The 19,643-nt window shown below is 43.5% G+C and overlaps 1 protein-coding gene across 1 annotated transcript in view; it reads right to left on the bottom strand.

Annotated features, from left to right (window-relative positions):
* The window catches only part of CHMP4B (charged multivesicular body protein 4B), a 40,539-nt gene extending 22,012 nt beyond the window's left edge, over nt 1–18,527 (bottom strand). Inside the window, exon 1 of the mRNA XM_008149722.3 lies at nt 18,179–18,527. Within this exon, the coding sequence (XP_008147944.1) occupies nt 18,179–18,368 (190 nt within the window). The 5' untranslated portion in view covers nt 18,369–18,527. The remainder of the gene's footprint in view (nt 1–18,178) is intronic.
* Nucleotides 18,528–19,643: the final 1,116 nt, after the last annotated feature.

Here is a 19,643-nt window from a genome sequence, read left to right as displayed (position 1 = left end):
GAGAAGGTAAGGCTGAGCAAATACTACAGATGTGGGTTTTCAGCCGGGTTTGCACCTCTCCAAGTACCCAACAAGGTCTGAGAATGCAAAGAACTGGCTAAGGGACAGAAAATCCATAATCTGGCCCCTTTGCTGTATTTATAGACAGAAGGACTGGGGAAAATTCTGTGTCTACACAAATATACACTCCCTCTTCTCCCTGCAAAAGGCGACCTCCCTCCTTCAAGCTGCCTCTCACAGCCTTTCTCACTTTCTCCCTTGGACACTAGTCATAATCCCTGATGGGTGGAGAGACTGAGACAGGAGCCAACAATGACCAGTTTCTGTACTCCCAGTAATACCTAACACAGAGCCCTGCACTGCTGGTGTTTGGGAAATAGACACTAAATGAGTAATAGAGGATAATATCCTGCTCTCTTCTCAAGTCCTAAGCTACTCTAAAAATCATCAAGACTGCTGAAACCAGTTTGGCTCAGTGGATAGAGCGTCAGTCTGCGGACTGAAAGGTCCCAGGTTCAATTCCGGTCAAGGGCATGTACCTTGGTTGTGGGCATATCCCCAGTGGGGGTTGTGCAAGAGGCAGCTGATCGATGTTTCTCTATCATCAATGTTTCTAACTCTCTATCCCTCTCTCATCCTCTCTGTGAAAAATCAATAAAATATATTTTTTTAAAAATCATCAAGACTACTGGAGTGCTGAAAATGTTCTGTATGATCTGGGTGGTGGTTACGTAGGTATATACATTTGTGAAAATTCACTGAGCTGTAGCCCTGGCCTGTGTGGCTCAGCTGGTTGGGCATCATCCTGTGCACTAAAAGGCTACTGGTTTGACTTGCAGCAGGGCACATGCCCCAGTTGCAAGCTCAGACACCAGTGTGGAGCATGCAGGAGGCAGCTGATCAATGTCTCTCTCTCATCGATGTTTCTCTTTCCCTCTCCCTTCCTCTCTAAAATCAATAAAAATATACTTTTTTAAAAATCTTTAAAAAATTCACTGAGCTGTACACTTAAGAACTGTCTGCCTTACTATAAATAACTTATACCTTAATTTAAAAAAAAAAAAAACACAAAAAACAAGAAGCACAAAAAATGAAGTATTTATATACCAACCTTTCCTATGTCTCTTTATAGACTTCCTAGTCTTCTCTAGAGTCCTATAAAAAGTGGGAGTTATTCTAAACCCTTGTATATGCAGCCCCAGGGAACAGGAAAAGACAATCTGGTTCTCTGGAGTTTATGACCCTCCATCCAGCCTGTGCCAGTCCACCAAAACCACCAAAAGCCAGTTATAACTCAAAAGAAAACAATCCCCCAAAATAGCAACTGTTTGCTCCGTCTCTCCTGTCAGCTGGCTTTTTGCAGGGCAACTTTAATTTTATTTTCAAAACCATTATGGCAGGACTGTGAACATGCCACCACAGTGTCTACTGAAAAGCAACGAGGCAGCAGAACTCACTGGAATGAGGAGGATGTAAAAAGCATGGATCTAGTCCCAGGTTTGCCTTCATGAGCTGTGTCATTTTAAATAAATAAATATATGTATGTATGTGTATATATATATATATATATATATATATATATTTTTTTTTTTTTAAATCCTCACCCGAGGATATTTGTTTATTTATTAAATATATTTTTATTGATTTCAGAGAAGAAGGGAGAGGGATAGAAGCATCAATAATAAGAAAGGATCATTGAATGCTGCCTCCTGCACGCTCTGCACTGGGAATCAAGTTTGCAACTGGGGCATATGCACTGACCGGGAATCGAACTGTGACCTTCTGGTTCATAGGTCAACACTAAACCACACCAGCCAGGCTGTTTATTGATTTAAGAGGGAAAGGAAGGGAGAAACACTGATGAAAGAGAGAAACACTGACCAGTTGCCTCCCAACAGGGGAATCGAACCCAAAATCTAGGCATGTGCCCTGACCGGGAATTGAACCTGCAACCTTTTGGTAAACAGGACAATGCTCCAACCAATCAAGACACCTGGCCAGGGCTGGGACTTGAGGTTTTAAAGACCTTAATTTAGAACCAGGTGGGTAAATGTCTTCCATATTGCTAAAATGCTTAGCTACTCATGGTGGCACCAGGATTTACACTAAGCACAAGAGGCCTTTCCAGAGAAGCCCACTGCTTTTCCCAAGACTCCCAGCATCATCTTCAATCACCAACCTAAAGAGCAGATTTAATTAAAATGATTCAAGTCAGACCAGCCCTTAGCAGTTGGTTCCTTTCTCTATTCCGCTCATAAGAGACAAATGGCCTGCATCCTGTGGCCCAAAGGTGGGTCTGTGAGGAAGTCAAGTCCTGCCACAAGGAAACACTCCTAGTCTGTTTAACTGGTCACTACTAGGTTTTTGTCCAGCAGAGCTTGAGCCTGCCTGCTCAGCCTCAGCAGAAATCTGTGACTGTGACTTGCTACAAGTCTGGCAGTCAAATCAGAGGCAGGCTACTGATCCAAACAAGGCTCAGACACCAGGACAGATCTCCTCCAGCATCTGTGTTGCTTGCTTGGACAAAGGCTCAGGGGATCAGCTAAAAACCATTATTCAGCTCTGGTCTCTGAATCAGGGAATCAAAATGGAAAAATGTCCAGCACCTTCTACAAAACAGTCTGTGGCTGCTCTCAGCTTTTACAAAGAGTAGGGATGTACCCAAGCTGATAACAGACAAAATGAATGCTGAGCTGCTTCATCTTGTTACGCAGCAAAACTGCCTGGAGCAATACCTGGTTCTCTGGTGGGTTACTGTACAGTGGACACTTGTTGACTCAGAGAATGTTAGAGCAGGAACAAATCTTAGCATTCATGCAATCCATCGTTCTCATTTTACTGTCAAGAAAACAAAAGCCCAGAGTTGGGAAGACACTTGCTCAAAGACAGCAGTTCACAGTCAGAATTAGAACCAAGGTACAGTATCTAAGTCCTAGAGCTCTGTCTGGCCATCCTGGGTGATGGAAGGAGCACCCAGAGAATTGCAAAGCCAACAGGAAACTGGGAGCTCAGAAAAAAAGGGATGGAGTTCCTCTTCAGATTTTTGTGATTAAGATAGCAGATAGAGTCTGGGTTGAACTTAATGTATGACCTCAGAAACACAGGCCCTTGTCATCAGCTAAGGGAAATAACTAGCTCTCTCTCTTGGATCAAAGGTAAACATGAAGAGAAGATTAAATAATCTCAAAGATCACAACTAATTGACTGAGCCAGCCAGGCACTGAGAGGAAACGTACAGTATAAGGCAGCCAAGAACCTGATTAATAAATGAGGTTGGGTCAAGCCAATTTAAATAGGGGAGATGTGCCTGCTGACCTTCAGCATGTAACCTGATATACTCACTAAATTCAATCTAGCATAGATCTCTCAGTTTGGAATCCAGGGCCTCCTTAGAAAAGCCACCTTTTCAACTTTCACTTTACCTGAGCCACCACTACTCCTCAACCATCCTCCATAACACCTCCCACCCCTCACACACACACAACTTATGTTAATCTTGGCTCCCACAATACCCCTGCCTGGAATGGCCCACCCACCCCCTCCGCTGTTCCAATCCTGCTCATCTGTGTCCCATCATCTATGTCCCATACAGACCCTTCACATGGACTCTTTCACAGTGGGCACTCAAAATGTTGGCTGAATTGGGTGGAACTTAATCCAGCAACCCTTTTCCTTCTCTCACCATCATCTGATAGAAGCTAATAGCCCTATCCTGGAATGCCAACCAGAGTCCCAGCTCCTAAAGCTGGGAGTAGCTGGCTCTCTTTCAGAGACAATTTGTGTGGTCTGGTCTCTCTGTCTCTTACCTCTGAAATAAGAGTAATAGTACCCTACCTGCTTTGGTTCAGAGGTTAGAGCACTGGCCCGCTAACTGAAGGAAGGGTCATGGATTTCATTCCAAGTGAAGAACACGTACCTCAGTTACAGGCTCCATTCCCCAACCCACCCCCAATCTGGGCATTGGGGAGGCAACCAATCCATGTGTCTCACATGGATGTTTCTCTTTCTTCTGTCTCTCCCCTGCCCCTCCACTCTCTCTAAAAATCAATGGGAAAAAAATATCCTCGGGTGAGGATTAACAAAAAAAGAGAGTAATAGTACTTGTCAGAGAAGCTAAGTGCTTTGAGATGAGAGGCTCTGGAAATACAGATTCTCAAGTTCAAGGCCATGAGTTTAAACTCACCTCAGGCCCATGCACCATTTACCAACTAATGCTAGGACCTGAAAGTCTGTTTCCAGCCAAATGCTTCTTCTATTATCACAAATGCCCTAGAGTATAGCTGTTGAGAGAGCTACAGTGAGGACTCCGGATTGCCCTTGCCTGTTGGCTTTTTATTTCCAGAGTGTGGAGATTTCCATCTCGAGTGTGGAGATAGTTCATGGTTTCAAGAAAAGCCCAGAGTTTCAGGCTTGCTGTTCTCTAAAATCTCATGGTATAATGCACCAATTCATTCCCAACCTCTGGGCTGTGAGTCCATCGGGTTCAGTTATCACTCCACTGCTCTGTACTAGTATATGTGGCCACCCAGGGCACTGCCTGTGTACCACATTTTATATATATATATCTCACAAAAATAAAAATAACTACCACGTGGCCACCTACTACCATTCATGTCAGACACAGTCCTAGGATAGAGAAACAAATAGTAGGTATTCAATAAATACTGGCTGAAGAGCTGTCTGCAGCCACCAGCCCAATAGCCCTGTCTAGGAGCTCGTGTCCCCCAGGGGACAAAATAAGCAGTGTTTGGAGACATTTTTGGTTGTCAAAACTGGAGAGGGGATGCTATAGAATTCTAGTGAGTAGAGGTCAAAGATGCTTCTAAACATCCTGCAATGCACAGGACAGCCTCCCACAAGAGAGAATTATCCAGTCCATAGTATCAATAGTGCCAAGGTGGAGAAACACTGCTCTAGAGGCCATTGAGAAAACTAAATTATTGTGGTGAAAGAAATGGAAACCAGACTGGGAAATACACAATGCTAATGGTGTAGCAGACTGTAAATAAATTAATACAGTGAAATAAATTAATAATATTAATAAATTAATACAGGTCTCTCTGACACTAGTCCCACTGTATATACGAGCCGGTCACTCTAAGGACCCCCAACCTTGTCCTCCTTAACCTGGCCCATACCCATTACGGATACATAGCCTTGCTGAAGCTGGCAAGGGAATCTGAGACTGAGCATTAATAAGAGGGAGGCAGAACCATGTAGAAAAGCACTTGGAGCCTAAAGAAGGGTTCTAGCTTTGACAGTCCCTAGGAAAACCACTTAATTGCTCTGAGCCTTAGTTTCCTCTCCTGCAAAATGGGGTTAAAAATCACACCCTGCCCTTTCTAACTAATAAAGCTTCTCCGAGTTTCAAAATAAGATCACGTGCCGAAACCGGTTTGGCTCAGTGGATAGAGCGTCGGCCTGCGGACTGAAAGGTCCCAGGTTCGATTCCGGTCAAGGGCATGTAACTTGGTTGCGGGCACATCCCCAGTGGGGGGGGGGGGGGGTTGTGCAGGAGGCAGTTGATTGATGTTCCTCTATCATCTAACTCTCTATCCCTCTCTCTTCCTCTTTGTAAAAAATCAATAAAATATAAAAAAAAAAAAACCAGCAAAATAAGATCACGTATGTGAAAGTGCTTTGGAAGCCATAAAACCCTGTACAAATGTGAAGTATCTCCCTGTAGAATAACAAGCATTCACACTGTGGAGGGAATGTTATAAAAATTGATTTCCCATGGCAGGATTTTGTCCATTGATAAGTTATAAGCACTAAAGGCTATAGAGTCTTGGTCCCATGAGAACACCAAAGATACCAGAACCCACTGTGATACAGCCCACCTCAGGATGGCTCCTTGGTCAGTGCTATGACTCATACAATCCAAACCTCACCTTTCTCATCTCTAAAGGGTGGGAGTGAGGTGTAACACCACTTAATGCAAGGGGTTGTTGAAAAAAAAATCAAAAGTGATCAAGTTTTTAAAGTGCGTGGCATTTCCCAAAGATAGAGGGTTTTCATTTTCTGAAGATTTTTCTCCCCCAAAAATTGTTTTTACTTTGAAATATAACTTTCTTAGACTGATGAAATAACTTAAGAAAAGAAAAGGTGTTCCTACTCTGCCATCTGTCCTTTATACCTCCAAAATTACCTCTAAAATCTAAGCATGAGAGGAGCTGCCTGCAGCCACCAGCCCAATAGTCTTGTCTGCTAAGAACAAAAGCTGAATGCCAGGCTGATAGCTCCTTCCTTGGATGTGGTCAGAGAAGGCTATCAGAACCCACTACAACTCAACAACCAAGTCTACTCCAGACTTGCTAAGCAATCTGCAACCACTTACTGCCCAGTGTGCAAGATTCAAAGGGAGAAAATGCTCTGGATAGGGGAAAGCAACTGATCGACCTGATGGAGAATTAAGAAACTAGCAATCATTTGAGATTTAAATGTCACCCTTGTCAGTCAACGTTTCCAAGGCTAATAAATTCTGGGAACACCGAGATGATCAAACTCCTCACCTTAATGGGAAGTCTTCCAGGTGGCCTCGTCTGAGTAGCAACCCCTCTCTTCAAACCTCTGTCCAGAGAACAGCAGCCAGGCCACACACATGTACAAATCTTATTTTTGCTTTTACAACTATCAGTCTTACAAAGATTACAAACAAGCAACTTACAGTTCTTGCATATGCATGTAGTAGAGAATCCACTCCTCAGATTTATTAGTCCCTACCTTCTTTTGCCAGAAGTAGACAAAGCAAATGTGTAATAATTATCAGAATAAGCTCTACTTTAAACTTAGTATTCTAAAGCTAATTATTTAATGACTAACCTAAGCCAAGCATTTATTCATTCAAACGCCCCCCCCCCCGACACACACACACACACACACACACACACACACACACACACACAAAGGGGCTTCTGATTCAAATAAAATACTTCAGTTTGATTCCTGGTCAGGGCACATGCCCAAGTTGTGGGTTCACCCTGGTAGGGGTGCATACAGGAGACAACCAATAGATCTCTCTCAAAAAAACAAAACAAAAAACAAACCACAATAAAAACATATTTTAAAAATAAATAAATAAAATAAAAAACAAAAGTACTGCATGTATTTCCATTTCCTGGTTTTTCTTTCTCAAAAACATTTTCTATTAAATCAGCTTAAAGCATTCATACATTTTGAGTTCCCTCTGCTCTAATATTCTAGAACTCTCCAAAATACCTATTTACTAAAACTCAGATTTAAGCAATACACACACTCCACTGTATATCCTATGCTCTGAATTCTGAATATGCTTCTAGAACAGATCACACTGTATCCTGATTACATATGTTTACTTGTCTGTCACTCTATATGAGCATCTCAGAGGCAATGACTTGTCTTCATCTGCATTTACCCGGTAAACTAGCACAGTATCTGGCACACAGCTCAAGTTAACATATACTTATCAATCAAGTATATGAAGCAAGTTTCTAGCTACGTTCTTTAAAAATGGACCATCTGAAATGAAATGCAAATTTCTATCTATGCAGCACTAAGACCAAAAAAGGGAGATCTCAACATCAGAGCCCCTAAACCAGTGATGGGCAACCTTTTGAGCTTGGTGTGTCAAACTTCGCCAAAAAAACTGAGCATAACTCAGGTAGTGTGTCACTTTGAGGAAAAAACATTATTTCGCAAATGTTTCATCCTCGGCATGCGGCTGCCTCAGCAGCCGCGTGTCATCAGAAATGGCTACGCGTGTCAGTGCTGACACGCGTGTCATAGGTTCGCCATCACTGCCCTAAACAGTACACAATATCCAATCTATTTCAAAATTTTAGTTTCCTTTTCTCAAATACACTACTCTTTACGCAACACAGCTAGATGAAAGCAATGTTCTTTTGCAATTTCCAGTTGTAAGTCTAAATCTGAGGTGATGTCACATGAGTATTTACACCCAACCTCCACCTCACCCCACAACTACCTACTTCTTTAAGGACTAATGGGAAGAATCACATTGTCACCCCTAACCCTAAACTGTGGCAACTGCTCATTCTTCAAATCTCCACCAAGCTCCATTTAGGGTGCTCCTGTGGGTGGTACTTACAGCCAACTTTGGACTTTAATTACTCCTGTCCTGGGTTTATTACCATACCAAGAACCTCCTGAGAACATAGTTGTAAGGCAGGGCCTCACACCTGGGCCTGCTTTGGGACTCAGAGCCTCCTAGCTCTGAGCAAACTCAACTGCCCTGAGTGTTCAATGGGAGATGTGCTCAGCAGTCTGTGCCAAGCCTCAGGCCAAGCCCCCTGAGCAACCTGGTGCTTGCTGCCTGTTTGCTTGTGTTATTTGGGGGGGGGGGGGGGGGGGGGGGAGTTAGGAGGGGGGAGAAACGTGTTATTTTTTTTTGGGGGGGGGGATTCAAGGCTGAAAAGAAGATAATGCACTTTGCTGGATTTTAACCCAATTAGGAATCCCTGCTCAAAAATTCACTATCACCCCAAAATACAGAAAAAAATGTCATCTTATAGAATTAAAGAGGGCAAGTTTAATGGAATGTCCCGCTTCATCATCCCACCTAACTTCTGCTCTCCTATCTGAGAAACTTTTGTCGTAACATTTTTCTCTTAGAGAGCCACAGATCTATTCACTGTAGTACCCACTGGGCCAGAAAATCCACATGGCATCTCAGATGGCTCCTATCACAGAACAGGCACTCAAAAGAACACCTGTCCCTCCTGCTGTAGAAAACTTGGTAGGTCAGAACAGTAGCAATATGATATAAACAGACTAGGAAAAAGCCATTGAACAAAAAAATTAGAACTCTTCAAAAAATCATTTCTGGTGCCTGACTGACTTATGAACCAGGAGTTCGTGGTTCAATTCCCGGTCAGGGCACGATTCCCAGTGTCCGGCGTGCAGGAGGCAGCAGTGATTCTCTCTCATTGTTGATGTTTCTATCTCGCTTTGTCTCTCCCTTCCTCTCTAAAATCAATAAAAATGTATTTTAAAAAATAATTTCTAGTAGAAAAAGATATAACTTTAAAAAAGGCATTTCCTAGCCCCCACCCCTGTGGTTCTTATGGCATTCTACACAAGCCTTACTAGTTGGAAATTCTTTCTTCACTAACTGGTCCCCCCCACCAGGCAGTAGTGCTCCCTGAGGATGGGAACTTTCTTTAACTTACTACTGGGGTTGCCAGTGCATGAGAACCAGTGGATCTTCATGACAGAACGCATAAATGAATGTCTGTCAGTTATCCAAATGACTGTCATCTTTCATGAAGTAGGCTGCTACCCAATCAGCAGGACATTTGCTTCAAGTTTTTTTTCAAGAAGGGGAAGATGAACTTCTACTAAATCGTCCATCTTCCGAGGCCTCATCAGATTTTGAGGTAACTGAAGGTATTTGGGAATAAGGTGAGCTGGATAAGAGCTTAATCTTTGAGGAGCAAAAAAAGTAAGCAAACTGATCAGGGAGACAGCATCTTCACTGTCCAGGAATGAGTACTGGCCTGGTCATGTGAAAAATGCCCAACATTCTCATTTAATCCCTACAATAACTATAAAGAAGTGTCTCTCAAACTTTAATGTGCATACAAAGACCTGGGGAATCTCATTAAAATGTAGGTTCTGCTTCAGAAGGTCTTGTGGGGCCTGAAAGTATGCATTTCTAACAACTTCCCAAATGTTCCCACAGACCACACTTTTGAGTAGCAAAGTTGTATAGTATCCTGTTTTTGCAGCCGAAGAAGCTGGTGCTCAGAAATATGAGACTTGCCCCAGATCACAAAACTAGTAAGTAGCAAAGGTGAAATGTAAACTCAGATCTTCTGATCCCAACCCAACGCCTTTTCTTCCATACCATACCATACCATACCATACCATACCATACCATACCATACCATACATACCACTAACCTTTTGAGCTAAACAGTCACAACCACAGAGATGTATAGTTTTTGTGAATTCCTCAAATAAGCCTTCCAGCCAGCTTTGCCCTGTAAGGAAGAAGGAGGAGATAGAGCTAGAAATATCAGCTACGGGAGAATCGAACCAGTCAGCTGCTCTTGTTAAGAACTTAAATCCTTCAATCTTTCAGCTAAGACTCCTGAAGAAGAACCAAACAAACTTTAGGGGTTGCTAGATACTCATTCCTTTACTAATAAAAGGCCACAGCAAAGTATAACTGCTTTTCAAAACAACAACAACTGTCTCAGTGATATGTGAATTATCAGGGCCACACAGCACACAGAACCAAATTAAATCCTAAACAAATGGCTAGACCTGCATGTTCTGGGCTATGCTGCCCAGACCTTGGCTGGAATATTCAGAGTATTCACTCTGCCCACTCTACACCTTAAAAGCAACGATGAGCAGGAGAACATCCAGGGGAGGATAACAAGGAAAGAACAGAAACACCAGGCAACAGAACAGTCATTGCAAGAGAAATCTGTCCTAGGGAAGTGCAGGCTTGAGACATAAACACCATCTTCCTTGATCATTCTTGTCAAAGGAGTATTAGACCTGTTCTGAGGTCCCAAGAAGCAGAATGAGCAACCTCATTTCCCAACACTGTCTATGTCAGAGCTCAGAATTGCTCCCCAAGCTTCTAACTCCAGATCCCACCTTCTCTCCACCTCCCAAGCTGCTTCTATGGAGCTACCACCCCAATCTGTACTGGACGTAGGTACTGCAGGAAGGCAGATCTGTTCCAAATAAGAAAGGCGATTTTATAGTCAGAGTGTCCGAAGACAGACTATGCTGTAGTATAGGAGGATAGAGCATGAAATATAAATCCCATTAGCAGAGAGGTTCAATCAGAGGTTAATCTCTTGATAGGAATACTACAAAGGGAATCTGGGCAATGGATGGGTGGCTGGGTGAGATGAACCTGCCAACCCTCAGAGATGAATTAATCTCTTCCTGCTGCGTTTTCCTCTAACATTTCACTTATACACTTACCACAATTTGCCTTTTATCAATTTGCCTTTTGTACATGTGTGTGTTCTTCACTGAATTGTGAGCCCTTATAGGGAGAAGTAGGGTCTCAGTCATCTTTACATCCCCTTTTGTGCCTAAGACTATACCTGGGAAACCAAGGACATTTATGTCCCTCCTTTGTGCCAGGCACTCTGCTAGGCACTTTACGTATATCAACTTATTCCGTATCCTTATAAGAACTCTAAGAATTATTGTTATTCCTTTTTATAGATGGGAAAATTGAGACTCAGAGTAGATAAGTAACTGCCAAGGTACTGTTGGTGAGTCGTTAAGCTGGCATTCAAATGGAGAAATATTTGCCTACACCATACATTATGCTGTCTCCCTCCTAGAAAGAACTCAATAAACATATGCTGACTTGAAACAAATACCTTAAAAACAGGGTAGTACTATATCCAACTAGGACTGTAGTTTGTTTCCTACTATGATGCTTAAATTTTCCTTCTAAATATAGCCATCCATCCTCAAAATGACCAATATAAAGTTGTTGTGTTTGAATATCCTCTGTCTCACTTTTTACAAGACAGTGGTGTAGCCCTAGCCAGTTTGGCTCAATGGATAGAGCATCGGCCTGTGGACTGAAGGGTCCCAGGTTCGATTCCGGACGGGGGCACATGCCCGGGTTGCGGGCTCGATCCACAGTTGGGGGGTGTGCAGGAGGCAGCCAATCAATGATTCTCTCTCATCATTGATGTTTCTATCTCTCTCTCCCTCTCCCTTCCTCTCTGAAATCAATAAAAATATATTTAAAAAAAAAAAAAAAGAATGGTATAGCACAACACAATCTTGGGCAAGAGGACTACATTTTCTTAAACCCTTCCTACCCAAAAGAACTCCTATGGCCCCAAGGGCTGCATCCCCCCTCCTAGTGGGTCGCGGCTCCATTTCAGGGCTCTGGACCACTGTAAACAAAGCAGCTCCTGGCTTTCTGCCTCAGAGATGTACACTCACACACATCCTCACAGGCCTCATTCTCCACACTCAGAAGTTCCCTGAATACAATAGTCCAACTCAAAGATCCTCACATTTAGCTAAACTTCCAAACAAAATCTATCTTGAATTTTAAATCACATTATAAACCCACTGGCAGGCACTTAAAAAATATTTAATCTTCCTGCCAAATGGGGCAAAAAAAAAAAAAAAAAAAAATTTGTCATTTGAATCAAAGGAGCCAGCATGTTTGGACAGCCAACACATGAGGCCTCTCTGACATTTCATCTGTCTTAAGAAGTAAACCAAACCCAATCTAGCCAACCATTTCTTGAAACAAGAAACTTAAGTGTCACCAAGGGAAATTCCCACTGCTCAGTTCCCCAGCTGGGTTTCAGGTTTTCCATCCCTGGGCCTCTGGGAGAGGAGATCCTATTAGCATATTAACCATTAAGATGCTGTGATTTTCCACCTGTCAGAATGGCTATCATCAACAAATCAACAAACAACAAGTGCTGGCGAGGATGTGGAGAAAAAGGAACCCTCGTGCACTGCTGGTGGGAATGCAGACTGGTGTAGCCACTGTGGAGAACAGTATGGAGTTTCCTCGAAAAACTAAAAATGGAACTCCCATTTGACCCAGTGATCCCACTTCTAGGAATATATCCCAATTAGAAAGGATATATGCACCCCTATGTTCAGAGCAGCACAATTTACCATAGCTAAGATTTGGAAACAGCCTAAGTGCCCATCAGCAGATGAGTGGATTAAAAAACTGTAGTACATCTATACAATGGAATACTATGCTGCGGTAAAAAAAGAAGTTCTTACCATTTGCAACAGCATGGATGGAACTGGAGAGCATTACGCTAAGTGAAATAAGCCAGTCAGAGAAAGATAAATATCACATGATCTCACTCATTTATGAAATATAATGAACAACATAAACTGATGAACAAAAACAGATCCAGAGACAGAGAAGCATCGATCAGACCATCAAACCTCAGAGGGAAGGTAGGGGAGGGTGGGGGTAAGGGGGAGAGATCAAACAAAGGACGTGTATACATGCATATAAGCCTAACCAATGGACACAGACACCAGGGGGGTGAGGGCAAGAGGGGGTGGGGGGTAAGGACACACATGTAATACCTTAATCAATAAAAAATATTTTTAAATAATTTATTGGGGAATTTTAGAGCTCAATAAAATGTTTGACTATTGAAGTAAAAAAAAAAAAAAAAAGCCGAAGCCGGTTTGGCTCAGTGGATAGAGCGTCGGCCTGCGGACTCGAGGGTCCCAGGTTCGATTCCAGTCCAGGGCATGTACCTTGGTTGCGGGCACATTCCCAGTGGGGGATGTGCAGGAGGCAGCTGATCGATGTTTCTCTCTCATCGATGTTTCTAACTCTCTATCCCTCTCTCTTCCTCTCTGTAAAAAATCAATAAAATATATTTAAAAAAAAAAAAAAAAAGATGCTGTGATTTTCAACCTGATACCTTGATTCCAGAGAACCAAAAGCCACATTCACTATAAATTTAACTTAAGATATCTTCCCACATACTAATGTTTTACAGCAACGTTACTAAACATGAGAGAACCACCTGACTCCAGCAATAAGCAGACTTAATGAAGACATATTTCCGTGAGCTCCTGGCCTCTCTGCATCGATCAGACATTTTCAGCTGAACCTAAATTAACCTGTAAGTGAACTGATTTGCATCCATAAATCCAAAAGAAATGTACCATTGTAGTGTGTCTGAGACACCCAGTCTCCATTTCCCAATCTCATACAATTCTCTTGTTAAACTAAATTATGCTCCTTTCTACAAACGGTTTTCATCTTTATTAAAACAGGACAAAAGGGAAATCTGAACCACCAAGGGTAGATATTTCATAACTAGTTACAGTCCCTTAAAAAGAAAAGAATCTCAGATATCTGATCATCCTTCTTAGGAAGAAAACCAACAGGACACTATTTAGAAAGGTACCAAAAGAGACCTAAGTTTCAGTGATTTTGTCATTTCACTTAGACTGCAATCCTGGTTTCCATCTAGTTCTCAGTGAAAGAACTTTTCCATTTTGATAATCAAACCAAAGAAGACTGACTAACAAGAAGGAAAGAAAAGTATACTTACTCAATATCCACAATGTGCTACACTCTTTCATACATTATCTTAGCTAATCCTCACCATATAGTCATTTGAGATGTATATAATTTCCACTTTGTAGAAAAGGAAAGTGATGATAAACTTAAGTCTCCTGGATGGCAGGGATCACGTCTAGTGTCTCTACATTCCTAGTACTGAGCTCCCAGCACTGAGTATGTGGCCTAGGACACAGTTTAAGAGCCTATCACATGCTTAAGAATGAATGCATGACTAAGGGAAAGGAAAAGAAATTTGGAAAAAATATTCAATCTAAATTTTGCTCTAAGCCTTTAACTGAAACCACTGACTGGAACACACCTGCACACTGCAAATAATCTACTTGAGCTTCAGAGGTTTGTTTCAAAGGACAATTTATCATCTTTCTAATATGTATGCCACAAAGATACCATCCATATTTGGCTATACACTCCACAGGGCAGCGCCTGATCCTACTGAACTTTTTTTCTCCCACTCAGCACCACACCTTGCACAGGAGGGCATTTAATGATCTGAGCAATGACAAAGGTCATGATGACAGCTTCAGCCATCATGGGAGTAAACAAAACACAAGATGCCCACAGCCACCAGAAGAACTGGTCTCTGAGTCATTACTTCCTGTCTCCAGCCTCATTTTCCTCTCTAAACAATGGGAATAACAAGAGAACACACTCACAAGATGGTTTTAATTCATTTAATAAATACTAAGCACTAATCACATGCCAGACACTATGCTAGATGTGATGAACATGATTATCACATCATGCCTCATGGAACTCACAGTCCCAGTGGATGCTGTGAGACTCATATGAAAAAAGGACTTTTACAAACTTCAAAGAACTACACTAGTAGGAAGTACTGCTTCTCCCCTGTGTTTCCCAACTTGGTTAATGGCATCACCCTCTAACCACTGTCCAAGCTCTACACTTGGGAATTGTCCTCAACTCTCTCTCCTTCATCCTGCGCACAGTTCTAATCCATCACCAAGCCTCTTCTGATTGTCCTTCAGAAAAGTCTCTGTCATTATCACTTCTCGTCTAGTTTTCCATGCTTCTACACTAGGCACTTTGTTCCTACCTGAATAATTACAAGTCTTGTAATGGCAAGCAGTTATTGATCACTTACCATATGGCAGGCTTTGTATTAAGAGCTTTGCATGCATAACGTAATTTAATCCAATAAGGTAAATACTACTACCCTTATTTATAGATGAATCTGAGGTGCAGAGCAACCTACTCAAGGTGCACACAGCTAGTGACAAAGCTAAGGCTCATATCCATATCTATGAGATTCTACCCTTATCTGTTACTGGATCCCTGCCTCCAGTTCTTTCCTGGTTGGTCTACACTCTTTCCTTATGATGCTGCTGGAGTGTTCTTTCAAAAACCCAAGCTGACCTGTATCTTCAGGTTTAAGACAGACAGTGGCTCCTCACCATCTACAGGTTAAAGTCTGAAGGCTACAGGCCACTCCTGTGTTACCTATTTGTTGTCCCGCCACACTCGCACAGCTCCCCAAATTATTTGCTGACCCACCTCACATCTCCCTCTTCTGCGAAGCCTTTTTTGCCCTTCGCCCCATGACAGGAACCTTCTCCTCTTTAGCCTCAGCCCCAAATACATACACACTCATGTTTCAGCACGGACAGGTATGTTTCTTTCCTTCTCCCTCTCTCTCTCTCTCTCTCTCTCTCTCTCTCTCTCTCTCTCTCTCACACACACACACACACACACACACACCACACACATAACTCACACAAACTCAAACAAACTACACACTTCCAATCCTGAGTCCCTGGAGGGCAGGCACAATGTATTTTCATCTCTGTTTCTCTAGGTCCCAGCACAGTATCAAGTCAATAAGTGACTAAATGAGTGGTATGTGGTGGCGTTAACACCTCACAGCACTATCCCAATAAGCAGATATGACCTTTCCTCCAGAGGACGCTATAAAGAAGGGCAGTAGCTTCTGTCCTCTCAGGAAAACTCAAGACAGACTGCTTTCAGCAAAGTTATTACAACTGAGATTGGTACTCCATAGTCTGCTAGAAGCCTCGCTCCAAGCCTCTTTCAAGCCAATTCAATCACCTCTAAAACTGCAGAAACTAAACTAGCTTCAAACCCAAAGACCACTGGAAAATTGCCCTTTGATGGGAGATGGTGTAAAATGACGCCCTCCTCTACCACCCTGAAATGAGCAGAGCATTCCCAAATGCAGACCAGTAAAAACAATGACTCTAATTACCATGAACAACAGAGGACCTTCCTGACTGAGAGTCATCCCCCCAAAAAAAAGCTAGAGACAGCAAAATCTGATCCTGCTCTCCATCTCCAGAGCTACAACTGGAGTCTAGGCCACAAACAGATGACTGCAACTGCCTTCTCACTGGTCTCCCTGCTCCCACCCTCACTCCCTCAACCAGTCTGTTTTCCAAAGAGCAACCGGATGGTGTTTTTAAAACCATTATCAATAATTATGACAGTTAGGACAGGCCTAACACCCTCCAACAGCTTTCCATCACTTGAAAGAAACTCTTTACCAGGAAGTTCAAGGTCCACTCCCCACCCCCTTATTTCCCACCACTCTGCCCTTCAATGACTGCATTCCAGAAACAGAGGTCTTCTGTTTCTTAAAACAGGCCAACCTCTGGGCCTTTTCCTGTGCTGTCCTCCGGGCCCAAAGGCCCCTCCCCCAGATTTTTCGAGGGCTGGTTCCTTCTCAAGAACAAATTTACCTTTTCAAAGAGGACTTCCCTGACCACTCTATCTAAAGTGACACCCATTTCCACCCCATCACTCCCCATCAGTTATTTCTTCCCTACACATCACAACTAGACAATATTTTCTTGATTGATTTTCCTGTCTCTGTCTTCTCCCTCATTCGAGTAGAAGCTGTGTTTTGTTCACCCTATGAAAGCACACAAAATTCCAAAAGAATTGTAGACTATTGACAAAGGGACATCCTCAGGATGGGCTATGTTGTTCTTATGTTAAAATGAAGAAAATATCTATTTAGCCCTTACTACGTGCTGGGCACTGTAAATCCATAATCTTCCTTTCAGAAAGGTAAATTAACTAGTTCAAGATCACAGGGCTAGGGACTATCAGAGTTCAAGTTAAGTAACTTATCTATAGAGCTTTTCAACCCCTCTCACCTTTGCCCCCTCTTAGGGGAAAGGTCTCAGGCTATGTATGGTTCACTCTCATATTGCCATAACAAGAAAGATTAAATGTCTAAATTGCTTTACAATTATTAAAGCATTTTCACATTCACCTTAAGAATATAAAGCAAAAAGAGAAAAAAAGAATATAAAGCTCGTACCCAGAAAGCCATACAACAATTAAAGTGTCTCAAGGTTCAATATCCCTGCCCTTAAACACAGCAGTGGGGACTGGGGAGGAGTCCTGGCCAATGGAGGAATGGAATCTTTATTTCTGGTATAGAGGGACGGGGAAGCGGTGAGTCACGGGGTGAGGGCTTGGCCTCTGTGAAACTCTGGTAAGACCTGGCTCTGAAGCACCAAGAAGCGAATCACAGAGCTGGAAAGCACTTTAGGCCTCATGGAGGCAAAACCTTGGCTGACGGATGGGGCAAAATGAGACAAGAGGAAAAGTAACTTGCTCAAGTTCACTCAGCAAGCGAACAGAGCCGGAACCTGGGGTCTCCTCTCCCCCAGTCCCCTTTCCTCTCCGTCAAGGAGGCTTCTCAAGGATAATTCTGAGTCAGAGGGTGGAAAGAGCCAAGGGCAGCTCATGGACTCCACAGAGGGGTAGGGGAAGGACCAGGAAAGGACAAGTGTTAGGGAATCGGCAGTACCTGGGAAGGGTGGGTGAGGGCAGGCCAGAGGGAGAAGGAAAGGCGGAAGGGAAACGAAAAGAGAGAGAGAGAAGTCAAGTGTTGTGAAAACAGGGTCTGAAGGGGCCTGGTAGAGTGGCAAAGCCTGAGGGGAGAGGGCTTGGAATGAGAGTCTGATGGTGGAGAAGTCCAAGGCTCGGGGAGACACTGAAGGGAGTCTGACGGGGGAGATTCCAGGATCCGAGCAGATCCTGGTGCGCGTCTGACGAAGGTGGAGTCCGAGCCCCGGAAGCTGAGGGCAGTCTAAGGGAGCCGGGCCGACTCACCACGCTTGTTTTTGGTGCCGTGCTTCTTGGCGGCCGTCAGCTCCTGCTCGATCTTCTTCTCCAGAAATTCTTGCTTTTTACTTAGCATCTCTTCCGTGTCCCGCAGCCTCTGGATGGCCTCCTGGGGGGTCGGGCCGCCCTTGCCAGCCTTACCCCCTCCCGCCCCGAACAGCTTCCCAAATACCGACATGGTTGCTGCTCGCCGCGCCGGCCTGCGCCGTCCGCTCCGGCTCGGCTCGGCTCCGGCGCCCGCTCCCGGCCCAGCCGCTCCCAGCCGCCGCAGGCCTCTCCACCACCTCCGCCCCGCAGCTGAGCCCGGCCGTGCCACCTCCCATAGGCCCCCACGCCCGGCTCCGCTGGCGTCAGGGCAACACGCCGCCTACTACAACTCCCGGTGGGCAACGCGCTGACTGTGCCTCAAATATAATGGAGAGAGGCGCATGGCATGCCGGGAAGCTATAGTCTTCCGGCTTGAGGCGCTGGGCGACGCGAGTTGTTTGGTCTGTCTACGGTTAAAGGGCGAGGGGGAATGCTGGGAAATGTAGTGTCCTTGGGAATCCACTCTGCGGGGGAAGAACAGAAAGAGAAATAACTTTTTAAAAAACACACACTGTAATTTACATTACGCGCATTCTGTGATCCAGGCATCGTGAAAAGCACTTTATATACATTATCACATTTAATTCTCACAAGCCTATGACAAATAATACTGTTCTGATTTCGTAGGTGAGTAACCAAGACTGAGAAATTGAGTGATTAACTAATTTAACTTACTATTCCTGTCTTTGCATTTGCTGTTCCCTCTGCCTGGAATGCCTTTCTATTTTTTATTCACCTAATAGGTTCTTTGAAATACTTTCTTGGGCAAGTTGCATCCTCTACCCTGTGTACCTCTCTCTTGTGGAAACTGTAAACCGGAGCAGATAACAGGACCACCTTAAAGCTTATGTAAGCTAGGGAATGAAAAGTGCTTACTTAACATAGGCCTAGCATAGTAGGGGCTCAAAAATGTGTATTCATGCTCAACCGGTGTTGCTCAGTTGGTTGAGAGTCCTCCCATGCACCAAAAGGTCGCTGGTTGGATCCCCAGTAAGGGGCAAGCAGGAGGCACCCAAAGGATGATTCTATCTCTCTCTCCCCCACTTCTCTCTCTCTCTAAAAAAAAAATCAATTAAAAAAAGCTTTGAAAATAAAAATGTGTGTTCATTACTACATATTCTGGGTCATCATTATGCACAATAATTAAACCAGTAAGTGACACAGAACTTTCAAAAGTAGCGGAAATATTGAGCATTTCCACCTCCTGCATTACACAGGCCCAGCTGGATGTGAGACCACATTTCATTGTTTTCCCTTCTCCTTTGCTGTCAAGAATCACTTCCCCACCCATTAGCAGTGAGGTCTCGAGTAACAGCCAATACTTCCCTAAGCCCACCATTCTAATTTGCAGCCTCCAATTGCCAAT

The sequence above is a fragment of the Eptesicus fuscus genome, chromosome 12 (assembly GCF_027574615.1).
Source record: "Eptesicus fuscus isolate TK198812 chromosome 12, DD_ASM_mEF_20220401, whole genome shotgun sequence".
Classification (NCBI taxonomy): Eukaryota; Metazoa; Chordata; class Mammalia; order Chiroptera; family Vespertilionidae; genus Eptesicus; species Eptesicus fuscus.
Note: the sequence above shows the minus strand (reverse complement) of the source record. Positions and strands in the feature narration are given on the sequence as shown.